The sequence below is a fragment of the Hemiscyllium ocellatum genome, chromosome 34, assembly GCF_020745735.1.
Source record: "Hemiscyllium ocellatum isolate sHemOce1 chromosome 34, sHemOce1.pat.X.cur, whole genome shotgun sequence".
NCBI classification, from domain to species: domain Eukaryota; kingdom Metazoa; phylum Chordata; class Chondrichthyes; order Orectolobiformes; family Hemiscylliidae; genus Hemiscyllium; species Hemiscyllium ocellatum.
The window spans coordinates 22,558,939-22,585,423 of NC_083434.1; the positions used below are offsets into that span (position 1 = coordinate 22,558,939).

Below are 26,485 nucleotides of genomic sequence, written 5' to 3' on the forward strand. Positions count from 1 at the left end.
TGACCCCCCCTCTCTCTCTCTCTCTTTCTTTCTCTCTTTCTTTCTCTCCCCCCCTCTCTCTCTCTCTCTCTCTCTCTTTCTTTCTCTCTCTTTCTTTCTCTCCCCCCCCCTCTCTCTCTCTCTTTCTTTCTCTCCCCCCCTCCCTCTCTCTCTTTCTTTCTCTCCCCCCCTCTCTCTCTCTCTCTCTTTCTTTCTCTCTTTCTTTCTCTCTTTCTTTCTCTCCCCCCCTCTCTCTTTCTTTCTTTCTTTCTTTCTTTCTTTCTTCCTTTCTTTCTTTTTTTCTCTCTTTTTCTTCTTTCTTTCTTTCTTTCTTTCTCTTTCTCTCTCTCTCTCTCTCTTTTCTTCTCTTTCTCTCTCTCTCTCTCTTTTTTTCTCTTCTCTCTCTCTCTCTCTCTCTCTCTCTCTCTCTCTCTCTCTCTCTCTCTCTTTCTCTCTCTCTCTCTCTTTTTCTTTCTCTGTCTTTTTCTTTCTTTCTTTCTTTCTTGCACACTCTCTGTCTCACTCGGTCTCTGTCTCACTCTCTCTCTCGCGCACGCTCATTCTCACTGACACACACGCGCGCACACAGCCGTGAATCAATCTTTCTTAGCCAGAGCTTTACTTAAATACTTAACAGTCTAGTAACACTATGACTATTCTCTGCTATTTTACTTTTAATCATCCACTGCCAATCTGCTGGCTTTCTGAACAGGTCTGTCAGCACTTCCTGTAAAACAATTTCCCCTTAGGGCAGAATAACTATCTATCTGTAGGGTCTTGTATACACCACGTGGAATGTTTACTCAATAATTGCTACTTTCTATTCTAACTCATCCCTTAACCCACTGCGCAGTTTTCTTGACCAATTCCCCACGTCTCCTTCAGCAGCAATTTACCCCTCGCCTTTTGTTCGGAGAGACCCTCCAGAAGGTTCCCGCACCTCCGAGTCCCCAAGGACCATCCCAAGCCAAATAGTCCGAATTCACGGCAAAAATGCTAACCTCTTTTTGTTGGGTACCCTTATTCTGTCAGTCTCGGGAGTGCCCCTGGTGGACAAAGATGCGCCCTGTTACTGCCACTCTCTGTCCAGATGGGTCTCTGCACAACCTTGCTCGTAGTGCCAAATTTGTTGTGGAGAAAATATAGAGAACCACCAGGAGACGCAGCGAGTTCTTCAAGAAGTAGGTCTTTTATTTGCAAGCAGAAAACTGTGACACTGAGAAAGCAGATTCTTGAAAGCCCACAAACCTCAGGGTCCGTGGATTTTTATATTTTTCTTATCATGTTTCTGTTGGCTTATCAGCATGTCTAACTATATTAGTCAAAGTATCTCACTCTAGCTACACAATAAACCAGTGATGTTAGTTTACTTTATCTCTTTAGTTGTATATTCTACTTAATGTTATTCTAATGTCACGATTAGATATTTATTGCTAACTGTGCTACAGTGATCTTCCATTCCAGACTAACCTGTCATGATAGATATTTAGCTATTCCATCTGTTACCATAGTCTCCTGTCTCGAGCTGACTCTACTGACTAATAATTAGATATTTTAATGTCATGTCCCAAATATTTATTGTCCCAATCCTGTCATAAAAACATTTAACAGAGAAACTTGCTTTAGTATTTGTGTTATCTCATCTCGCCATATTGACCTTTCAGCCTTAACCTTACTCTGCTAATTGGTGTAAGAATGTTCCACTATGGTTATTCCATCCTGCCTTCCACAGAACACAGATTGCCAGTGATCTTCTTGTTTTAACCCTTCCCATGCTTTCGTGTTCTTTATTTTCCATAGTAGCAGATCTCAAACAAAGGAATTCATGGAACGTCAGAGATGTTTACTTTTGAAGTAGTGTGTATTAGACCCCACCAAGGAACAACCAATTCTGGATTTGGAGGGGGTGATACGTAATGAGACTGACATGGTTAGCACTGTTGCCTCACAGCACCGGAGACCGGGTTCAATTCCCGCCTCAGGCGACTGTCTGTGTGGAGTTTGCACATTCTCTCCGTGCCTGCATGGGTTTCCTCCGGGTGCTCCGGTTTCCTCCCACAATCCAAAAATGTGCAGATTAGGTAAATTGGCTGTGTAAATTGCCCGTAGTGTATTAGGTGAAGGGGAATGGGTCTGGGTGGCTTGCGCTTCGGTGTGGACTTGCTGGGCCGAAGGGCCTGTTTCCACACTGTAAGAAATCTAATCTGAAAGTAAGCTAAGGTGAAGGAGCTGAAAATGTGTTGCTGGAAAAGTGCAGCAGGTCAGGCAGCATCCAAGGAGCAGAAGAATCGACGTTTCGGGCATGAGCCCTTCTTCCTGAAGAAGGGCTCATGCCCGAAACGTCGAATCTCCTGCTCCTTGGATGCTGCCTGACCTGCTGCGCTTTTCCAGCAACACATTTCCAGCTCTGATCTCCAGCATCTGCAGTCCTCACTTTCTCCTAAGGTGAAAGAGCACCTAGTGACACCATTGACCTAAAAAGATAGAATTTGCAGTTTGAAAGAGAGAAGCTTGAATTGGATGTAATGGTCTTACACCTGAGTAAAGGTAACTGCAAAGACCTGAGGGAGGAGCTGACCAGAGTTGATTACAAGGGGATCATAGCAAAGAAGATGGTGGAGCAGCAATGGCAGGGGTTTTGGGAGTAATTCGGGAGGCAGAGCATCAATTCATCACAAGGAAGAAGAAACATACTAAGGGAAGGATGAGGCAAGGGAAGTCAGGGACAGCGTAAAAGCAAAAGACTAAGCATACAGTGTGGTGAAGATTAGTGTGAAGCCAGAGGTAAGAGAGATGTAAGAGTGTACGTTGGACTGCTGGAAACTGAGTGTGAAGAGGTAGTATCAGTCTTCGCGGTGAAGAAACCAGTAGCATACCAGAACTTTGACAGTCATGATTAATGATTTATTTATTGTCACTTGCATTTTACAGTGATTAGTATAATAAAATGCAATGAAAAACTTCAGTTGCCAGAACCTGGTGTCATTTTTGAATAGTTTAAAAATAAAAGCTATAGCTGAAAGAATCCTGATCTCTGAAACTGCTCGCCAGCGACACCGGCGCCACTGGCCCTCGTCCACCGTCTGTGCTGGAGACACTCTACTTGGGAGTCATCACTCTTCAGGTGCCATCTCTTCGACACTAGGTTCACCTTGCAAACACCGATGCCACATCGCGTGCTGAACCTCACTCATCCTGCCACCAGCCACTGATGTCTCGTTGAGAGTCCAGCTCCAGTTACCCTCCGAGATGCCAGAGGAAGTGGTGGAGGCTGGCACAATTGCATCATTTAAGAGGCATTTGGATGGGTATATGAATAGGAAGGGTTTGGAGGGATATGAGCCTCGTGCTGGCAGGTGGGACTAGATTGGGTTGGGATATCTGGTTGGCATGGACTGGTTGGACCGAAGGGTCTGTTTCCATACTGTACATCTCTATGACTATGTCGCCTTGCCAGTGCCACCATCTTAAAGTCTATCGACACTACTGCCTCCAATCACTGGAGGAGCTTCACTGCCATTGCTGCTGCTGGCCTTGAATGCCAGAAGGACATCCTTGCTGCTACCACTGCCTCCAGTTGCCCAGAAGAATTGTCATTCCACACATGGCCTGCCCTAGCTGTCATGCCGATTTTGCTAATTAACTCTCTGCATAAGGCTTCAAAGTAAAGGAAATTGAAAGATAAAGAGTGAAAGAGCAGGAATAAAGAAAACACCTGAGAGCAGGTGAGCCTAGGCCAAGGACCTGCACACAGCCCTGCTACTCCACCACCATCAGGGGGCAGAAGTGAGTGTAGTGGCGATCATGATGGAGAGGATGCTGGGGAAGCTGAAAGGTCTGAAGTTGTATATCCTGTAATACTTACAGGATGGATTACATCCAGGGCTTTGAAGGAGATTGGTATTGATCTTTCAGGAATCACTAGAGTCTGGGATGGTCCCAAAGACTGGAAACTGGCCAATAGTTTAAACACATCTGTTTAAGATGGAAAGGAAGCAGAAGACTGAAAGCTATAGGCCAGTTAGCCTGACCTCCGTTACTGGTAAGATTTTAAAGTCCATTATTAAGAATGAGATTGCTGAGTACTTGGAAGCGCATCGTATAATAGGGCTGAGTCAGCATGGCTTTGTCAAGGGGAGACCATGCATGTCAAATCTGTTCTAATTCTTTGAGGAGGTAATGTGCAGCTTAGACAAAGGAGAGCCAATGGATGTGATCTATTTAGATTTTCAGACTATGTACCACATTGGAGGCTGCTAAAAAAGAGCCCACAGTGTTAGGAGCAAGGTACTGCCATGGATAGAGGATTGGCTGACTGGCAGAAGGCAGAGAGTGGCGATTAAAGAGTATTTTTTTAGATGGCAGCTGGTAACTAGTGGAATCCTACTGTGGTCAGTGTTGGGAACACAATTACTCATGTTTTATATTAATGATCTGGGCACTGGAATGGAGGCCATTGCTGCTATCTTTACAGACAACACAAGGGTAGATGAAGGGACAGATAGCATTGTGGAGCGTGGGAGGCTGCAGTAAAACTTAAACTTGGAGAATGGACAAAGAACTGATAGATGGAATAGAGCAGTGAGATATTGTACACTTTGGTAGGAAGAATCGAGGCATAGACTATTTTCTAACTCTGGAAAGGCTTCAGAAATCAGAAGCACAAAGGGACTTAAGAGTCCTAGATTCTCCTCAAAATTAACATGCAGGTTCAGTTGGCAATGTTAGCACTCATTGAGAGTGGGCTAAAATACAAAAGTAGGGATATAATGCAGAAGCTGTATAAGGCTCTGGCAGCCCAGATTTAGAATGTTGTGAACAGTTTTACATCCTGTATCAAATGACAGATGTGCTGTCCTTGGAGGGGGTCCAAAGGAGGTAAACACAGCTGATCCTGGGGATGAAGGGCTTGCTATGTGAGGAGCATTTGAAGACTCTGGGTCTGTACTTATTGGAGTTTCAAAGGATGAGGGGGAGATATGATTGAAACTTGCAGAATACTAAGAGGGTTGGGTAGAGTGGATGTGGATAAATTGTTTCCACTGGTAGGAGAGATTAGGACTCGAGGACACTGTCTAAGAGTGAAGGAATGACCCTTTAGATCTGAGATGAGGAGGAATTTCTTCAGCCAAAGGTTGATGAATCTGTTGAATTGACTGCCACAGAAGGCTAAGTTATGTGTTTAAAACCGAATAGTTCTTGACTAGTAAGGTGAGAAGGCAGGCAATTCTGTTTGACCCCTCAAGCAATTCAGAAAGTTCATAGTTGACCTGATTATTCCAAATTTCTGCTTGCCCTGATATGATTATGAAAAGTGTTTTCCAGCTTTCTTATTTACAAGATGAGATTATGTCTGATCGCATTCCTACTACAGCCAGAGTTGCATTGTTTAAGCAATTATGTCTAATGGTCTGTCTTCAACAGTATCCCAGATGCTTATCTGGATGCTCTGCTAATGGTGTTCAAGATAGCTCCCATTCATCCTCTTTGACAGCTATTGTTTCTGGCGTATGCAGACAGGTTGTTTCCATTTTAATGTTTTTGGAATGCAGAAGGTATGATGATGCATATGTGTAGCTATCTGACTGTAATCTCCAATTGCTGGCATGTGGTTTTAATTTAATTTGAATTGAATTTCTCACCAGTAAATTTACAAGTTTGTTTTAATAGAGAATGTTGTACTAACATTGGAATTGTTATATAGAATTGAAACTTGAACAACAGCGAGAAGAGTAATGACAACATGCTAATAACTAATCCTGCTGCAGATGCTGAGATGAATATGTGGAACAAAGAGAAAAGACAAAAATCGGGAGCTAGTAACTGGTCAGTGAAGGTAGCTGTGAAGTGATTGAAATGATATGGTCATTCTGCTGCAGAGACAGGAAGGAAATGTACTGAGGCGATGGACATGGGACTACCAGAAAGAAGAGTAAAATACCTCAGAAAAGTTGAAAAGGTGTGGAGTTGAAAACTTAAACGTATTTGGATAGGAAGAGGAATGAATAGGAGGAGAATGACTGATAGGAGGAGATGAAGAATGGTCATCAACCAGAACTGCACTGCAAGTAAAATGGAAGAAGAGAAACAATGAATATGGCAATCAAATTTATAAGGAGGACATAAAGATAAGAATGCATAAAATGGTTATTTAAAGTTAGTTCACTTTAGAATGACTTTCACTCTCTGGCTTCAAGCTGGTTGGAGAAAATGTTGCTACTCTAATTAACTTATGTTCTAGTGTCTTCAGTGTAGAATACTGTTTCACAGTATTTTATGAAGTCATGTAGAAATAACAGAGCATTGTACAAGAAACAATGTTTCAAATTGTGGCAAATTGTCATATCTTTTCTGTATAAGCGTTTACAGAGGCTCTTCGTTAAACAATTGCAGCTTTGTGGTGGTTATAATAAGCTTAATATAATTTATTTTGGCTTTGCAAAAGACTGATTTTTCCAAAGTAACTATATCTTGTGGCTTGTCAAGTTTCTCTTCTGTTATTTTATATTTTAAAAATTCTGACGTACTAGTTTGATTTTAATTTTTTTAAAGATTATGTATTTAAAGGATAGAATTTAATTACATAGGGATATAATCCAAAAGAGCTTAAGAGTTTTCCATATAGTTAAGTCTGTTAATTAAGACATCAGAATTCTCATGTTTCTCTATGTCAAGACTGACTGGAACCAGGGTAGAGAACACTTAAGTTTTCTTTTGCTTTCCCAACAATACTCTGGTGGCTAGCTATATTATAATTTATTTTTGACCAAATTGTACTTTGTAATTTCAGTATTATTACTGTAGGACAAATACGTGTGGATAAGGAAATGTGTTTAGAAATTGTTTTCTATGCAACATTCTTGGATAGAAGTAATAAAGCTCCTGAGCTTATTCTGATCACAACTGATCTATTGATCCGTCTTAGTTGCTAAATTCTTAGTCCAGTCTCATGAAAATCCATCAATCTCGGCCTTAAATTTTTCAATTGATCTATCCTCATAACAGATTCTGGTAGAAAGTTCCAGCACCTTTTTGTGTAAAGAAGCGTTTTCTTCAGAAGTGCGATTGATTTTTGAGCCAAGGTTTAGAGGAGCTGGTGTTGGAATGGGATGGGCAACGTTAAAAATCACCAGGTTATAGTCTAACAGATTTATTTGGAGGTACTAGCTTTCGAAACTCTGCTTTTTCATCAGGTGGTTGTGCCTGATGAAGAATCGGTGCTTCAAAAGCTAGTGCCTCCAAATAAACCTGTTGGACTATAACCTGGTGTTGAGATTTTTGATTTGAGCCAAGACTTATATCTCATTATTCTGAACTAAAGCAAATTGGTAATTCTCTGTGGAACATATTTTATTTAGTTCTAATATGTTAATTGGTATGAGTAATTTTCTTTTTGTTGAATTGGTATTTGTAGGTCAATTTTAACATATTCTCGTATTGGAGGAAAAATTAAAACACTGGCTTTCTGCCAAGGTTCCCATTACCTTGCTGTGGCTTCAGACAATGGCACTATCCAACTCCTTGGAATTGAGGCCAACAAACCTCCAAAATCCCCTAAAATACATTCTCTTCAAAGCAGGTACTTATTCTCTAAAATGTTCATAGTTTTATCATGTTAGTATTATTTTCACGTATTCTCAAAGGTTTAGTAGTGAATAGATCATTTGCATTTTCTTTTCATTGAAATTAATGGTAATAATGGAAAATAAATGGATAAAATTGTTCCCTGAAGTTTTGATCGAAGAAAAGAAAATTTGTTTTCTAATTATTATTCTTAGAAATTTGCTATGTTTAAAAAAGAAACCAAGAAGTCTGATCGAGGAGTCATTCCCCAGTTTATAAAAATGAGGGCACACTATGGATTTTTAATAATGTTACCATTCTCATTTCACCTCATTATTATTTTGTTTTCCAGTTAAACATTGTGTTTCTGAAATCTGCCAGCATTTGTATGATCCATGTGATTCCTCTTTATGTTGCTACATATTTTTACAATTTCCTACTTGTTGAGCACTATTAGCAATACTGGAGTGCAAGCGTGAACATCAGATATTTGATGCTGCTTATCCAAGATATAAAAAGGAAATCCTTTAAGTGACTGCAACAACCTAGTTTAATGAAGCATTTTTAAATGTCTTCTGTGTCGGTGATGGATCCAATTCTGTTTTTTCATAAGTCAATTAACTTTTATCTTGTAATGCTATCCAAAATTCTTTCAAAAGCAGTCTTTCTAACTTAATGATTCCTTGGTCTATTATCAGTTCCTATGCTCACTACCATTTACACCATTCACTGCTTTTGACCCATCCATTTTGGAGCTTAATATTGCCAGTTATATAATATTTAGTCTGGTGCTTTCTGAGTGCTGTGGAACCTATGGTATGCTTCTTGCTATTTTGCATTCCACTTTTCTCATGCAGTTAACTAATCTCGTAATTCGTTTTTCACAATTTCCACGCAAGGACAGCTAGCTGTTGCGTACAAACTGTAGAGGGCAAAATATAAAACGTTTTGTCTTTCTTGTCATGATAGAAATTTCACTTAGTTATTTTTCTTCAAAGTGAATGGCAAGAACATTACCATGCAACACAATGATTCTATCAAAATAAAGTGAGAGTACTGACGGTATAAATTTTCAGTTCGTAATTTTTCACCTGGGTGTACTAGACTAACAAAGCCAAGACAACATTGGTGGAAGTTTTGATAGATTATGGTTCTATGGTGATTTGTTTATCTCTTCCTCCACAGAAACGAAAACCATTGCACCTAAAACATGTATGCCAGATTTTTAAATAATTGAAATGCCAGGTTTCTTTTTGCTGATTTAGTATTGATGTTTTATTTTTGCATTTCTGGCTGTAGCACTGTTAACCCCTGAGAGTGATGATATATGCGTACTGGAATGTACATCTTTATCATGGTTGTACAAAGGGTTGATTTATTTTCATGAGCAATGCTTAAATGACTTTTTTGTTATACAAATGTTCATTGTTTAATGCATTAGCAGTTGACTAAAACTGGATCCTCACAAGACACCTTTGAAGATTTGATAAATGCTTCACTTATCTAGATGGCCTACAACCATTAGCAATATACATTACTCAATATTGGATGTAGCCATGTAGTTACTAAAGAAAACTGCCAAATATTAGAATTATAGAATCCCTATAATACGGAAAGAGGCCATTCGGCCCTCCAAAAAGGACCCCCCCCCACTACCCCCAACACCGAGCCCCCTATCCTATACCCATAACTTTGCATTTCCCATGGCTAATCTACCTAGTTCTGGACAATTTTGGATGGCCAATCCACCTAACTTGCTCATCTTTGAACAGTGGGCAGAAACCAGAACACCAGTGAAAACCCACGCAGACATGGTGAGAACTTGCAGTGTCTACACGGACAGTCATCTGTGGCTAGAATTGAACCCAGGTCCCTGGCACTGAGAGGCAGCAGTGCTGAGCCACTGTGCTCCTTCTTTAATAAATAGATTCACCTAATAATTATAGATTGAATGTATACTGCTTTCTAGTGTTATGAACAGTGTGAACTTACAAGGTTATAAAAAATTTTGTTTTGGGTGCAGGCACATTTTGACGATAAAACAACGTTCAACAATGTTCATTGATTCCATCTCACTCTAAATAAATCTTGTTCCTTTGTCAACAGCACAGTTAACTGTAATTTGGCCCTTCCTGCATATCAAAGAGCCTTGCTTAGTTCTGTTTTCCTTTCATCATTCTATGTAGCATTCAGACTTTCTCAGATCATGTGCATTTAAATTTAAAGTAACATGCCTTATGTTCTGAGTTGGAAATTAACATTTGTGTGAATCTGCTTGAAATTGTGCTGCACTATGTGAACTTGATTAATAAATTAATGTGAGAAATGGATGAATAAACTATCGTTTATTAACAACTTCTAAACTCAAATCAAATTGTTACTTTTATTAGCAATTTTGTGCTCATACAATATCTAACGTATCTACTCCTGAGCAATTTCTGTTGATTGTAATTATACACTCATTGATGTGCTTAAGTTCATTTCATTGCTGAAAAGCTGAATGGTTTAGAATGAATATCTGACAACTGCTTTAAGTTTAAGCCAAATAGAATTGTCATCCTGTATCAAGAGTTTGAATTTAAAATGATATTGATTCTTCTACGGTAAATCATCTCAATTTTGAAAATGGGACCTTAAGTTTAAGGGTGAACACTTGTGTTGGTTATAAGTGCATGGTAAGATCTCAAGAATGGAAGAACTATTCCTGGTTCCAAATCTAAATTCATTGCAAAAACAATGCTCTTGCTCAGTATTATTGGTATTTTACAGAACTTTTACCATAAGAAGCTAACAATTGTGTTCACGTTCATGCAAATTTATCTGCTATATTTTTATCCAAGAGCTTTGGACCCGAAAGAAGATGGCTGTGTGGTGGATATTCATCATTTTAATGCAGGAGCACAATCTGTTTTAGCTTATGCAACTGTTAATGGTTCTTTAGTTGGTTGGGACCTGAGATCATCAACAAATGCTTGGACATTAAAGCATGATTTGAGGCTTGGACTCACTACATCCTTTGCTGTAGATATACATCAATGCTGGTTATGTATAGGTAAGTATTATTTCTCACATTTGTTTACAAAGTTTTTGTTCTGCACTGTAGCATGTTTGCATGACATTTGGGTAGGGCAAATAAATCTAATCATGAAATGTAACTGCGACACATTTAGCCTTTGTGGCAAAATTTTGTTTGGCTTACATTATCGTCAAACAAATGGTTATCAGAAATATTACTTTTAGAATAGATGATAATTTTGAGCTTTGAAATTGAAGATGCTCGTAAAGTTTTCTGTATTTGATTTCTAACTTTTTTTTTAAAAAGGTACAAGTAATGGCACTATGGCTTGTTGGGATATGAGATTTCAACTGCCTATTTCGAGTCATTGTCACCCAGCCAGAGCTCGCGTACGGCGTCTGCTTATGCACCCCCTCTGCCAGTCATGGGTTATTGCAGGTAAATCCCATGCATCATTAAGATTACTTGTAGTTTATTACTTTTTATACCCCTCCTGGCAATTGTATCTTGTGCAATGTGCAATAAACCTGCAACCATTGTGGAGGCTCTGCTTGTACATTTTGAAGGATGCCTTCAAATTGTTTTATGGATCTGAAGCTCATCATGAGCAGACTAGTGACTTCTGTAAGAAAACTGGTTAGTACGTGGCTTCCATAATATTAAATTTATTCCCTATCATTACACTGCTCCTGATCCTTATTGAGTGGGTTCCTAACAGTTGTCAGCTTGGTTTTAAAGGGTGTATTTGTCTCTAAGCAGCTAGCAAGTAAGTCTACTTCAAGGTGCTAAGAAATTGGGGACTTTTGCAGTACAAAGGCATGTGGCAGCTCTCCAGGTATCTTGTGTACAGGTGGATAAACATCATCTTGTAGTTGCATAGTAGAGGCCCATTGGTTGAATAGAGCACTCCTTATTGAATACTGTAAGGGGGATCCTTGTGCCTCATTGGTCATATGCACAAATGATGACACTCCTTTGAGAACCAGTCAGAACTAAAAATCCGAATGTCTGTTCACTTTAACAAATGTCATTGATGAGAAAGTTACGATAGTCGCCTGTCTTGTGCATAACCCAAAATTATACAAGTGCCTCTGGCAGAACTCAGCAAGGATCCAGAAATAACTATATTGAGGGTGTTGATGATTTTAACAGCCATTGGTTGATCGTGGCTACCAAGTCTCCTTGGTAGCAGATTTTTTTCACAGACTGCAAATATTTATTGCAACCAACACAAAACCCTGAAAACATGAGGGAACTATCATTTGCATGTGGGTATAGTCTCTTGCTAGCTGTGACTCTCTGTTGATCCCCTCTGTAGAGCTGCAGATCGGCTCACATTCCTGTTGGTCATCTGGGTCCTCGATTGAGGTGCAAAGTGGCATAAGTGACAACATGCTGATGGAGGACCAGACATTCATACCTTCAAAATTGTCAAGGTCGTCTCTGAGCACAAATACTGCAAAAGTCTTTCACATGGCAAATAAGAAAACAGCTGTGAGGCTTCTTCAGTATTTATTGACATATTTCCTTCTATTAAATATATATAATGTGCATTATAGAAGGTCAGTGATAATGCTCTCTTTACCTCCTTCTTCTGTGGATAAAGTCCACCAGTAACTTTCACTGGAGCAAGACAGATGTTGATACAATTAGCTGAGTGGAAACCATCAAGGGGGTGGTGAGTGGGAGGGATGGAATGTTAAAACCTTTGATCAGAGCTTTCCAGAGCACCATTTGCATCTGATGACAACAGCAAGTTGTTCTTTCTATTTTCCAGTTAACTTCTGTGGTTCAATTAATGTTCGTTTAGTGGTTGTGATTAAGTCCTAATATAAGTATTCCTCAAGCAATTAAATAAATGATTTGAATTAACTTTGAGATCGAGAGTCTACTTTTATGATTCTGTTATTTTATTGCCTGTCTTGAGACAAGTTGAAAAATGTAGAACATAATGTGAAACTCTGCACATTTAATTTTATGCCATGTTATTATAAATATGAGAACCTGCAGCTGCAAAGTGAGTGTCTCATCTTATTTATGTTAACATATCTGTTCAGCTGCCCAAGGAAATAATGAAGTTTCAATGTGGGACATGGAAACTGGAGACAGGCGATTCACCCTTTGGGCCAGCAGTGCTCCACCTCTTTCCGAAATGCAGGTATGTGGCTAAATTTTGAAAGCTTTAAGTAAGGTTAGCTAACATTAACTGCTGCTTCTGCCTCCTAATTGACAAACATTTGTAAAATGAATCTATCAATGTTGACATTAAAGACAAAAGTATCAGTCCTTATCTTTGTAATCAAGTAAGGTACACTTTCCTATATCCTATTCAGCCATACATTTTTAAACCTGGGTAATTTATGTTCATTTATAGAGCCGTTTGCTCAAATGAAGTATTTGATTTTTTTTTCTTTCCTTGACTACCTTACCATCATATCGAAAAGTTTAATGAGAACAGCAGTTTGGACTGAACTCCAAACAGCTCTTCATCTAAAACACCCATAACCTTGCTGATGGAATATTTCTAACTTCAAAAATGCTTCACAGGGGTATAATCAAAAGAATGGGCACAGAGTGAAAGAATGAGATATTAGAGAAGAGTTAAGAACAATGTGTATGTATAAGTTAAAGTTGAATATTTTTGTGTTAAGAAGCATGGTTTAGCTTTTTTTTGAGTGTTTTTGTGGGTCAGTGCTTGAAGTCTGAGGTTTGTTTTTACATGTACTTCAATGAGGTATTGAAACCTTGAGATGAGCAGTTCATTGCATGAAAAAGGGAGTAGCGAAATGTTGTGCTGTTGCCGAGTGGCATGAGTCCTATGATATACAGAGAAAGGCAAACAATGTTTAATGTCAGTCAGTCAAAGGTGGTTTAGTAATGGAGACAATATGGGTTGGAGCTCAGATCAGGATAGAGTAAAATAATGAGATTACAGATTATCTCATTCACCCTGAGACAATGGCAAGGAAGAATGCTGGCAATTTTGCTAAGCATACAGAATTTGTGATGGGGTGGCCTAAGATGATTTTGGTCCTATCCTTGTTCAGTTGGATTATTTTTGACATAACCAATATAGATATCTGGCAAATAGTCTAAAAGCATAAAGGAAGTTGAGTGGTCAAAAGAAATAGATTTGTCAGGGTATTTGTAAACTTTAACTCCTATCTGCAGGTGATGACAAAGAATATCATCTGGATCATGAAAAAGAGGATTGTTTTTGAAATGCCTCCGTAGAGACTAGTATCCCATCACCACGTCACCCTTTAATTACACGTGGAACGTCCTTGACACTGATTCAGCTTCCACAAAGCCAGCTTTTGAATGAAAAGAAGTTCTGACACTCCTGTATCTGTCAGCCAGGGCTTCCTGATTGAATCAGATTGACAGCCCCAATCTGGGGACTTGTATTCTATGAGGTCCACCTAGCTGACTTCATTACAATCACTACAGTTTTCACAGATTTGAGAAGGAACACTGGAACAGATTCCATTGTTGTTGATTCTCTGAGTATAATTGGAAAGAATAGAAGCAAATTAAGGAAGTCGTTTTGATATGGATATGGAGGGAAATATAGGCACATGAAGTGATTAACTTGTGACAGTCTGTAGAATGGATGAAGTGTACTACACTGATCACAGTTACAGAGAATGTAGCTTTTGCATTCAGTTAAAGGTGTTTCTATTCTGTGGAAGGTACAGGAGAACATGTATTTGTAAGGTTGAATCCATGTTTCAGGATTTTAGGAAGCAATGAGGAGTTAGGGATGATGTGACAATCTGCAGAAAGAGGGAGTTTGTGGATAATTTTTTTGAAGAGGTGATATGATCATTGTGAAAGTTAGCATGTTAGCAAGTGTGTTGTGCTAGCACTGGCAGGTCAGCATTTTAGAGACATTGGGGATCAAGTGAGCAGGAGGAAGATTTGTGGACAAGATAAACTTTAGAGGCCACAGGGAAGATGAAAAAGCAGATATTGTTGGGGATGTACAGCTGGTTCATTTAGGTGCTTAGTCTGAACTCCCAATGTTTAATGCTATGAGAGATGATCTAGTATTTTTCACAACGTAGATTATATCACTCTATCAACATTGTGACACAAAAGTTTCAATAATAATCAGAACAAATTCAAGATCTGAATGTATTTTGTTAACTTGCTTTTTATTTTAATGTTTAGCCTTCACCACATAGTATTCATGGAATCTACTGCAGCCCAGCAGATGGAAATCCTCTGCTATTAACTGCTGGATCAGATATGAGGATAAGGTGATGTATTTTGGATAGCTCTTCAGTGGAATTATGGGTTTGATTTGATTTTTCCTGAAACAGGATTTTTTTAAAACTTTCGGTGTGATATTAAATATCCACATATTGGGCTACAGTTTCAAAGAATAAAGTCAAAAGATACTATAAAGCTTGGACAGTAATTCAGAGTTATTAAACTTAAAGGATCCGTTCTTTAAATTAGCTCTTCATTCTTAGTACAGGACATTTGGCCAAATGGGCTAGAACAACTGGCTCGTCCCCTTCCCCCTTCAATTTTTACAAGAGGTAAGATGCAAAGAACAGTAAAGCATGGTAACAGCCCCTTTGGACCACAAAAACTGTGGGGACACATGATGCCTTTCTAAACTAAAAACCTTTTATCACTACACCAATCGTATCTTTACATTCTTTGCCTATTCATATATCTAGAAGGGCTTTTGCCTGAAATGTTGATTTTGCTGCTCCTCGGATACTGCCTGAACTGCTGTGCTCTTCCAGCACCACTAATCCAAAACCTATTTATATAACTGTCAATTTGCCTCTTAAATGCTGTTATTGTATCCACCTCCTCCATCACGCCTGGTAGTGTGTTCTGGGAAAAAAGAAACTTGCCTATCATATCTCTTAAACGTTACCCTTTTTACCTTCAATTTGCCCCCTCTTAATTGACATTTCTACTCTTGGAAAAAGATTTTGTAAAGTTCTATCAGGTCATCCTTCGAGACTCCAGTGAAAACAAACCAAGTTTGTCTAACCTCTCCTCATAGGTAATATCCTCCAAACCAGGCATGATCCTGGTAAACCATTTCTGTACCCGCTTCCAAAGCCTTCACATCCTCCTTGTAGTGTGACAACCAGAACGGCACACAGTAGTCCAAATGTGGCCTCACTAAAGTTCAATATATCTGCAACATGTCTTGCCAATTTTTATCGAGTTGAGAAGTGTGGTGCTGGATGAGCTTATGTTCGAAACATCGACTCTCCTGCTCCTTGGATGCTGCCTGACTGGCTGTGCTTTTCCAGCATAACACTTTTCAACTCTGATCTCCAGCATCTGCAGTCCTTGCTTTCTCCTTACCAATTTGTATACTCTGTGCCACAACTGATGAAGGCAAGCAAGCTATGTACCTTCTTGACCACCGGATCTACTTATGTTGCCACTTTCAGGGAACTTTAGACCTGTATGCCTAGATCCCTCTAAGTTGATGCTATGAAGGGTTCTGTCATTTACTGTATGCTTCCCTGCTGCAATAGATCTTCTAAAATACATCTCATTTGTCCAACTATCATGAACTTCATCTATCATTTCTCCACTCGAGTCTTCAGCCTATCTATATCCTGATCTTTCCTCTGACAATCCTCACTGTCCACAGCTCACCCAATCTTTGCAAGCTTACCAGTCAGGCCACCTACATTCTCCTTCAAATCCTACTTCTAGATGTTACAAACAACAGGGGTCCCAACACTGATTCCTGCAGAGCACCACTGGTCACAGATGTCCAGTCAGAAAAACACCCTTCCATTACTACGGTCTTCTATGACAAAGAAGTTCTGTATTCATCTTACTGGATTAATGTGGATTCCAAATGACTTCACCTTTTGTATAAGCCTGCCATGAGGGACCTTGTCAAAAGCTTTGCTAAAGTCCATGTAGACAACATCCACTGCCCAGTCCTCATCAATCATCTTTTGTCATTTCGCAAAAAACTCAATCACATTTGTGAGATACCATCTTCCCTGCATAAAGCCATATTTTTCCAGATGTGAGTAGATCCAATCCCAAAGAATCTTCAACAGTACCATTATAAGGCTCATCAGCCCGAATTTTCCCATATTGTCCTTGTTGCCTTCTTTAAACAAAGGAATAATGTTAACTCTTCTCCAGTCCTCTGGGAACTCTGCTGTAACTAAAGGGAATACGATAAGAATTTTAACAAACTTCTCCTGAGACTCCCCATTCATCATGATCTTCTCCTTTTGTGAATACAAATTTTCAGGTATTTGTTTAGGACCCCTCTCCAACTTCCTTCGGCTCTACAGGTAACTTCCCTCCTTTGTCCTTGGGTGGACCTACTCTTTCCCTTGCTCCCCTCTTGCTCCTTTTTTAAAAGATGCCTTGGGAATTTCCTTAATTTTGTTTGCCAAAGACATGGTAAGACCCGTTTTAGCCCTCCTAATTCCTTTTTTGAATTCTTTCCTACTATCTCTGTATTCTCCAAGGCTCTGTCTGTCTTGAATCATTCCTCATTGTCAGGTCTAGTATGGCCCATTTCCTAGTTGGACTATTTAAATTTTGTTTCAATCAACCGTTCGGGACGCACCTAACAAATTCTTCTTCGTCCAAGCCCCTAGCACTGAGTATCAGTCAATATAGGACAAGTTAAAATCACAACAACCCTGTTGTTTCTGCATTGTTCCACAATCTGTCCACATACCTGTTCCTCTATCACCTATAGTACAATCTCATCAAAGTGATAGCACCATTCCTATTCCTGACCTCTATCTACATGACCTCACTGTGTCCTCCAAGGTGTCCTCCCTCAGTACAGCTTTAATATTCTCCCTAATCAGTAATGCAATTCCCCCAACTGTTTTACATCCTTGGCTTTCATGCCAGAAACATCTAACAGCTGTTCCTTACTCCTGAAGCAAGGTAGGCAGCATACCTTGTGGAGCTCTCAGTCTTGCTTATGAAGTATACTATCTGTTCTCCTTACTATTAAATCACCACCTACAATTACCATTTTATGCTTCTTTTCACTTTTTGGACAGGTCTTTCTCCATAATTCCATAGTCTGCATACTGGCTGTCCTAGTAGTTTCATCCTTGTCCTTACTGATAGCAAGCATAGTTTCTATTGTTACAAACCCCACACATAGCAATAACATTAAAATGAAATGAATCCCCACAAAGCCAATGGAAAGAAAACCAATGGACAAAATATCATTTCCTTAAACTTTAACTGTAACTAGCAAGTAAAATATAACTGTAACTTTAGACACGTCCTTTTACCTGTCAAATAATGAAAAGGTAAATTTCAGATTCAAGAAAGATACACCTGCATGACTTCACGTACAACTTGGGGACCATGTGAATTCCATTATTTTTAAAATTGCTACCAATTTTTAGGATTTCTCACTTCCTATCTAGTCAATTCAATCCTTGAGTCACATTTAATAGAAGTTGTATTCCACCCGAAAACCCCAGACAGAACACCACCAACAAGATGCATGTCTGTGAGCACTCTGACTCGGCTTCTGACAGTTCTAATGGCACAGAATACCCAGACTTTTTTTTAATGAATATTGTAAATGCATGGTGGGCTTTGGAAGTACTGGAACAGCAGCAGTGAATTTTGTCCAGTCCATGATTCTTTATCCTGCTTGTCTTCACTTTCCAATGTATAACAAATACAGTAGAACAGTCTCAGCTCTGTTCTCAGAACTCCGCTTCAATACAAGTGGATTTGTTCTAAAGGTACAACAGAAAATTTCCTTGCCTTTTTTACCCTTGCATAATTTTGAACTTCCAAATGGGAAGCATAGGTAACAACCCACTACAGTTAGCTTTCTGTTGCTCCTTAGATTTCATCCACCTAGCAACCCTTGGTTACATGGCTATTTCTTGGAACACAAATATGCCATTATGAAGTAACTACTCAATGCTCTTTCAGAGCAGTCCCAGCCCATTTTGGCATTAAAGGGATATTGCACAAAAGGAAAATACTTCCAAAAACATATGGAGCGGCTCATTGTGGAATAGTATTATTTCCTCTATATCCTTATTTTCTAACTTAACTGAATTCCTTTTGCCCAAATGTTATCTTCATACCAACCCACTTCTGTACCTGCACTTTTGCATGAGTTCTGATTAATATCTACAACAAAACTAACTAGATAATGCTAATTCTGTTATGTATTAGAGTTCCCCAACTTGTACTAACTCTGCCAGAAACATTTCTGACTGAAATATTCTCTGCAGATGTGGTTATTCTGGACATTCTCAATGTCCAGAAGTTCCTATGTGCTACAGTCCAGACAATTGCCCTGTTCTTCTATATTGTAGACTGTTATCTCTGTAATTGTTTTTAGTTTTTAAATGCATTTTTTCTAATTTACATGAAGCATAAAAACTGGATAATTTTAAAAATATAATTGTTACTTCCAACTTCTGTGTCTGAGTATTGGAGATAAACCTGTTGGTAATTTCTGAATATTTGAGACCACTGCCTGAAGTTGCTTTACTTTAGCATAAAAATATCAGCAGATTACCACACTTATTTTGAACTCAAATTCTCGTCAATTACTCTTTATCCATTTCCAGTGCACTGTGTTGCACTTTTACTGTTAACTGTTCTGCAAGCGTCACTTGAATGATTCTTGCATTCTTGTATGTCTTGTCTTTGCTGTTACAATGCTGCATTAAAGGAATTCCTGAATACTTTTTATGAATTATGCTAACAACTGATTTTAAACTAAAATGTTTAAATTTATTCCTTATAAGTAAATGTAAAGGTCAGAATTACATTTAGACATGTTGCTCACATATCATTCAAAATGGTGTTTAGCAGAAAGCGGATGCTGTCATAACTGTCAAGGTACTGATCATCTCAGTCCAGGTTGCCCTGATGAGTTCTTCAATATTAAGTTTTCTAATCTTAACCTTTTCTGTTTAATTTATTTCTCAATTTTGACCTTTCTGATTGTTGACTTCTATACTCCGTATGTTTGTATTGACATTTATTATCTTCTACTAAGTAATAGGCAAAAGTAGAAATAGATGGAGTTGGGAGGGAGAACTTGATCTCGAGCAATCGCTAATCAGAAACTTGTTCTGTGTAGTGTGTGATTCTCTTCCCACTGACTTCAGTGTTACCATTCCATATCAATTGCGCTCCTTGGGTCTCCCTGGAAGAATCCAGGAACAGTAAAACCCTGACTAGATCAGGCCTCCTTGCCTGCTCATAGGCCACTTAAATATATCACAGTGACTGAAGAGCAACCATTAATGAAATTCCTGGAAGATTTTTCTCACCCAAAAGAATTGCAGTGTCGTCAATGCTACCTTACAGGTTAGTTAACTCATTTTATACTCTTGAGTCTGAGTCTGGAGGCCACAGATTGAAGTCTAATTTGCGCACACATTCCAAGATGATAACACACATTTCTAATATATTGAGGTATCAGTGGTGGCATTTTTCAATTGAGGTTTTAAACCAACACTGTCTTCCTTCTTGACTAGATGATAAAGAAGAGCAAGGGAGTTCTCTCTGATTGTTTGGTAAATTTTTATCCCTTCTTTGCTAAAATATATGAAATGTATCATTAAAGGCAGATCTAGGCATTAATGCTTTGCAGAGCAAGATTCAACATCCAAATTGGCTGTCACAGTTCCTACATTACAACAGGGGCTGAATTGCAAAAGACTTAAACCACCAGGAGCCCTGAATTTGTGAAAGGTGCTTTTGGCTGTCTTCCCTCGGTCATCTACTTGAGTCATCAGGAGAATCTGCTCTGTTGAGTTAACTGAACTGATAACTTTTTATTGAAGGTGCTTTAAAAGACTGATTTTGTAACAGTTCTCTGCATCCATTTAATGCACCAGAACAATATCTTTTACAAACTATAATTAAGTTATTTTTAAATTAACTGCTGTTCTCTTTCCTTCAGGTTTTGGGATCTAGCATATCCAGAGCGATCATATATTGTAGCAGGAGGTGCAAATGATGCTCTGCATTGTCCATCTGTCTCATATTATAGAAAGATAATTGAAGGAACTGAGGTTGTGCAGGTAGGTTCGCCTTCAAAGATTTTAATTCATGGTTCATAGATTTCTATAGCAATGTAAAACAGTAGCTTCAGCCAGAATATTATAACATCATAAATTGCCCAACTAACAAATCCTTATCTTATTAAATGTTTCCAAAACTACTTTAGAGACCAGGGATTCCACTATATTTATTACTTAACAAGGTTCAAATTATTTTTTAAAAAGGCAGATATTGGAAATGTTCACTGAGTCATAAGTCTCTTGTGAAGAAACAGAAGTCAATCGGCTAACAAAGGACTGAAAGTTTTTAACTGCTTGTGAATAGCATATAAAAAAGGAACAGGGGAAGTGAGGAAAAACGAAACATGAAGGAAAGTAGAAAATGTGTGAATCTATTGAATAAGAGCAGCAAATAGCTAAAAGGTAGAAATAATAATAGCAGCAGCCATAATGAAGGAATTGGACAAAATGATTTCTGCTTGCTAGCGTTTAAATACATTTTCAAGACCAATTCAGAGCATAGCTAAGGTCTATCTACAATGGATAAATGAAGTAACATATAGACCAGACAGGATCAGATGGCAGATTTATCTCTCTAAGATACACTGAGCCAGTTTCATTTGTAAGGCAATCAACACTTTTTTAAAGTCACTTTGTAGATGTCAGCTTTTTAATTCCAGATTTATAGGAGCAGGAGTAGGCCATCTAGCCCATTGAGCCTGCTCTGCCCTTCAATTAGCTCAGGCTGATCTTTTCATTGACTCAGCTCCACTTACCCACCCACTCACCATAACCCTTCATTCCTTTACTGTTCAAAAATCTATCTCTCTTTACCTTAAAAACATTCAACAAGGTAGCTTCAACTGCTTCACTGGGCAGGGAATTCCACAAATTCAGAACCCTTTGGGTGAAGTTCTTTTTACAGAATTAAAATTCAAAAATGGCATTGTTATGTGTTCTTTGGAATACTGGTCGAGTAAGATAATAAAGAGTGAATGAATGTCTCAAGGGTGATACAAATCACAGAATTGCAGATTTGTTACAACGTAGAAGTTCATTTGACCCATCATTGGCTCTGTGAGCATTTTAATCTGGTTTCAATCACCTTTTTTCCTTTAACCTTATGCATGCATTTCTGTTTAAATAATCATCCAGTGCCGTCTTAAATATGGCAATTGATCTTCCTGCCACCACACTTTCAGATGGTACATTCCATACCTTAATTACTCACTGTTTGAAATTGTTATTTCTCTCATTGCTGCTTTTTGCAAAACATTTTAAAACTGCCCTTTCATTTTTTGGTTCCTTTGTGTCAGAACAATTTCTCCCTAAGCACTCTGTCAGAGTTTTTATGATTTCAAAACTTTATATTAAATCTCCACTTAGCCTTCTTCCAAGGAAAACAGCCTCGACTTCTCCATTCTTTCCTTCTAACTGAAATGTCATATCCCTGTAACTTTCTTGCAAAATTAATTTGTACTCTTTCCAATGCACTGATATCTTAAGATGCCCAGAACTCCAGCTGATGTCTAATCGGTATCTTGTAGAAGTTCTTCTTAACTTTTCTGCCTATGAATGCTGTGTGCCTTATTGTAAAGCCTAAAAAGGTTTATGCAAAGAAAGGAAAGCTGAAATTTTTCTGGCTTTTCCAATTCAAGAAAAGATCAAATGTAAACCTCGGTTTATAGAAAATGTTTTGAAATTTAAATCCAGAGATCATAGAATCAGCTAATAGATCAATTCCATTTAATTTGGTTTAAAGTAAAAATTCCAGAGTAGAGAGTAGAGATGCACACATGATGTGTTGGACGTGATGAAATTTGCCTTTCTGACAACATGTTTTGGAAGGAGAGACTTTGAATAGAAGGGGGTGAAAACAAGTAATTAAAACTGTGATGAAATAGTTGTAAATGGCTTAACTCTGAAGAAGTGCCCCTCCACCTCAAAAATTAAACAATATTTCATCTTTGGATTCTGAGACATCTGCCATGTCCACCACATTTTGTTTCTGTTTTCTGTATGCTCCCTGACTCGGTGCTAGCAGTTTCCTGAGTGGGAGAGTTGTAAGTTCAAACTCCACTTGAGACACAATCCACATACAGGAAAAGTTCTGCTGTCAGACTTTTTAAGTCAAATTCTGAGTCTACTCATTCAGATGGTTACTGAAGATCCTGTGATTTCATTTGAAAATGAGCAGAGAACGTTTTTGGTATCCTGGACAACACTTAATCCTGACAACAAAACTGATTACAAACAAAAACAGAAACTGATGGAGAGACTCAGCAGGTCTGCCTGCATCTGGGAAGAAAGCAGAGTTAACGTTTCGAGTCCAGTGACTGTTCTTCAGGGATTCTGATGATTAGTTCCTGGATTTGAAACTTTAACTCTGCGTTCTTTCCACAGATGATACCAGACCTGCTGAGTTTCACCAACAATTTTTGGTTTGTTTCAGGTTTCCAGCATTTGTAGTTTTTAGTTTTATTTTTATAATCTTGATTAACTGGTCATCTCAATCCTGTTTACGGGGCCTTCTATGACAAATTGGTACCATGTTCATTAATTGTGAGTATGATTTTGTAAGATCTGAAATGCTCCGTTTTTTTTCTTTCAAGAATAAACTGGTGCTAAATTGTAACTGCTTGAATGTTTGACAGTCTTACAAACTTTGACAGATTAATGCATAATTCCCTTTTCTGAATGTGCATACAGTTTTTTTAAAAAGTAGGATACTATATGGACACATGATGAAATATTTAACTAATACTAGAACTGACTTGTGACCTGCATGTTTTGTTTGTATTTGTCTTATTTTAGCATGTTCTTTTGTGATTGTGTGTATTTGTGCAATAACTAATTGAAGAAATGAACAATGTTGAGAAGAAAATGGATTGAAACTATCTATTTGTAGAACTACTGTTTCCATGTTACACTCTAATCCTCACATTTTTCAGAATATCAGTTGAATGAAAAGCCTGTTTATGTTTTGAAAGGAAATTCACAACAAGCAGAAAGTTGGATCTTCAGAGGATGTACCCCGACGAGGTCCAGAATCTCTCCCAGTTGGGCATCATGACATTATCACTGATCTTGCTGCTTTCCAAACAACCCAGGGATTTATTGTAACTGCTTCACGAGATGGGATAGTCAAAGTTTGGAAGTAGCAGTTTGATTCTGAAAACAAAGTGAAGGACACTGTTTTGTCATCTTCATCAATGAAGTACTTGATTATAGGTTAGGGAAGATTATACCCTGATTTTGTTCATGCAAAAATCATGAAGAATGTGATTATATTTTTGTTTAAAAATGCCTTCACGTTTTCAGATTTTAAACCTTACGTCCTATTGACTTTGCAACTGGAGAAATGAACTCCCAGAAATAGAAACCTGAAAATGTCTTTGTTGCTTCAGTACTGAATGAGAGGTGTGATTGCAGACTGTAAACTTGGGAATATATTTTCTTCGTGCTGCATTCATTTTTGATCTGTGAACTTTGTTAATACAAAAATTTGCTTTGTGAATAATGTCCTCAAAGTAATTAAATCTCGACAAGCAAAAATAATTCCTGAATCATTCCAAAAGACTTTGGAATTTTGAAGAGAATAAAAATTGGATTGAATTGTAACAGTAGATAGGTATTTTAGAACCCTTCCATACATTTTCTTTTTGTTTGTCACTTGTAAAATGTTCGCTTTGAATTCTTGCATTTTCCTACATAATGCCTCACAGCATGTCCCCACATAATGCCACACGTATGTCCTCACAGCAAGTATGCTTCGAATCATTAAATGTCTTTGGTGCTTCCAGCATCTTTTTTTTAAGACTCTAGAGTACACTTATAAATACTTGAGGGAGGAGAAAGCTGTTAGAGAGAATCTGAGTTAGCCTTTTATGAATGGATTTGGTCACTGTGGTCATTGAGCAAATGTGCTGAAAAAAGGCATCATACGTGATGTCACTCCAGGTTGAAGAGTATCATATGGGAAAGATAAAACTCATCAGTGGAGATATGTAGATATTTAAATAAATTAAACTTAGGACCTGTGGTGGTAATCTTTGTATGAATATTTGAACATATGATTATTTGATGTTGTGTTGTACAAGCTTAACTGAATCTGAAGAAAGTTTAAAGATCTTGCCCCAAGATGCAGTTTACTGGTGCACTTTTAAAGTATTTAATCTTTCTGCAAATGTTCTTAGTTTATTTCTGGCAAAATAACTAGCTTCGTCATGACCATTACCTGATGCCAAAATATCACTGTAATAACAACCAAGTTATGCTTAGTAATCGTGAGAAAGATTTGAAATTTTTTTGCACTTCTCTTAAATGCAAAGGGATGTAGGATGTGTGGAACCTTCATTGAGCAATGTCTACAATTATTTAACCCTCTGTGCTGGAAGCTGCAGAGATGTAGCAGGTTCGTGTAGAGGACAGCCTTTTAAATTTTTGGATTTGAATTTAAGGGCTTCAACTTAAATATTATTCACTTATTTGGGAAAAATATGAAAACGTACGTACTGAAAATACTTTTATTTATGTATTATTTGAGCTTTAGTTTTTGGAACTTCAATGGAATAAAATGCAATGTAATGCATTTTACTCATTGGCATGACATAAACTTGCTCTTAGCTTTGCGATGGAAATGTGAATAAATAATTAAAATTCTTGTTACCAGTTGCTTCTTGTCTGGTGTGATTAATTACAAGGATATTCTATTTAATATCTCTGATATTAAATATTAAATAGATTAATTCAGTAGAATTCCATTAAAGGTTAAGCAACTTGTTTATGCTTTTCCATTCTTAATCATAGAGTCATAGAGATGTACAGCATGGAAACAGACCCTTCAGTCCATCCTGTCCATGCTGACCAGATATTCCAACCCAATCTAATCCCCCTGCCAGCACCCGGCCCATATCCCTCCAAACCCTTCCTATTCATATACCCATCCAAATGTTGTGTTGTGCCAGCCTTCACCACTTCCTGTGGCAGCTCATTCCATGCACATACCATCCTCTGTTTGGAAAATGTTGCCCCTTAGGTCTCTTTTATATCTTTCCCCTCTCACCCTAAACCTATGCTCTCTAGTTCTGGACTCCCAGACCCCAGAGAAAAAACTTTGCCTATTTACCCTATCCATGCCCCTCATAATTTTGTAAACCTCTATAAGGTCACCCCTCAGCCTCCGACGCCCAATATTTTTTTGAAAGAGTCCAACAAGAATTCAAAGTTTTGTAAATAAACCTCTAAGTCTTGCTAAAACGAAAGTAACATCCTGTAGAAATCTTTGCAGGTCTGATTGCATCTATGAAGAGAAAAACTTATCTGACAAAATCTGAAACATTATGTAAAAAGTTAGATTTCTAAATCAAGTATGAGAAAAGTGATGGGGGAGAAAATGCGGGCTAATATTTGGTAATACAACAGAAGACAGGGTTAGAAGACTGAAAGAATGATGGTACATAACAAAAATGGCTGATGATGGAGCAAGAAAGGAAACAAAGATTAGTTTAGACAAATTGTAAATTAGAACAATCATTAGTGCTGTTGTTGGGCAAAAATAGGAGTGGCAATTATGATTTGAAACTAGAATTCCTTGGTGCATCTGAAATGTTGTGAAGTGTCTTGTGAAAGATAACATGCTGTTGCTCATTCTTCCACTGAACTTGAGAAGAATGTAGGGGGTGGAGAAGAACAGAGAATAAAATGACAGCAATCAAAACCATGTGAACATACTTGTGGTTATCCAGTCCTCCGTTTTGGTATTTCCAGTGTCGAGGTTAACGTGTTTGACGCTCAATTCAAATGGAAAAAAGTACAATTAAATCACTTTATCTGAAAAGAGTGTTTGGAGCCCTGATTGTATTTTCTGGATCTGCATAGGAAAGGAACATGGTTC

The 26,485-nt window shown here is 38.2% G+C and overlaps 1 protein-coding gene across 1 annotated transcript in view; it reads left to right on the forward strand.

Moving 5' to 3' along the window:
- pik3r4 (phosphoinositide-3-kinase, regulatory subunit 4) overlaps positions 1-25,237 on the forward strand; it is a 99,390-nt gene extending 74,153 nt beyond the window's left edge. Inside the window, exons 13-19 of the mRNA XM_060850286.1 lie at positions 7,394-7,558; positions 10,383-10,594; positions 10,865-10,996; positions 12,616-12,716; positions 14,732-14,820; positions 20,490-20,610; positions 23,580-25,237. Of these exons, the coding sequence (XP_060706269.1) occupies positions 7,394-7,558; positions 10,383-10,594; positions 10,865-10,996; positions 12,616-12,716; positions 14,732-14,820; positions 20,490-20,610; positions 23,580-23,750 (991 nt within the window). The 3' untranslated portion in view covers positions 23,751-25,237. The remainder of the gene's footprint in view (positions 1-7,393; positions 7,559-10,382; positions 10,595-10,864; positions 10,997-12,615; positions 12,717-14,731; positions 14,821-20,489; positions 20,611-23,579) is intronic.
- The last annotated feature ends 1,248 nt before the right edge of the window (positions 25,238-26,485 follow it).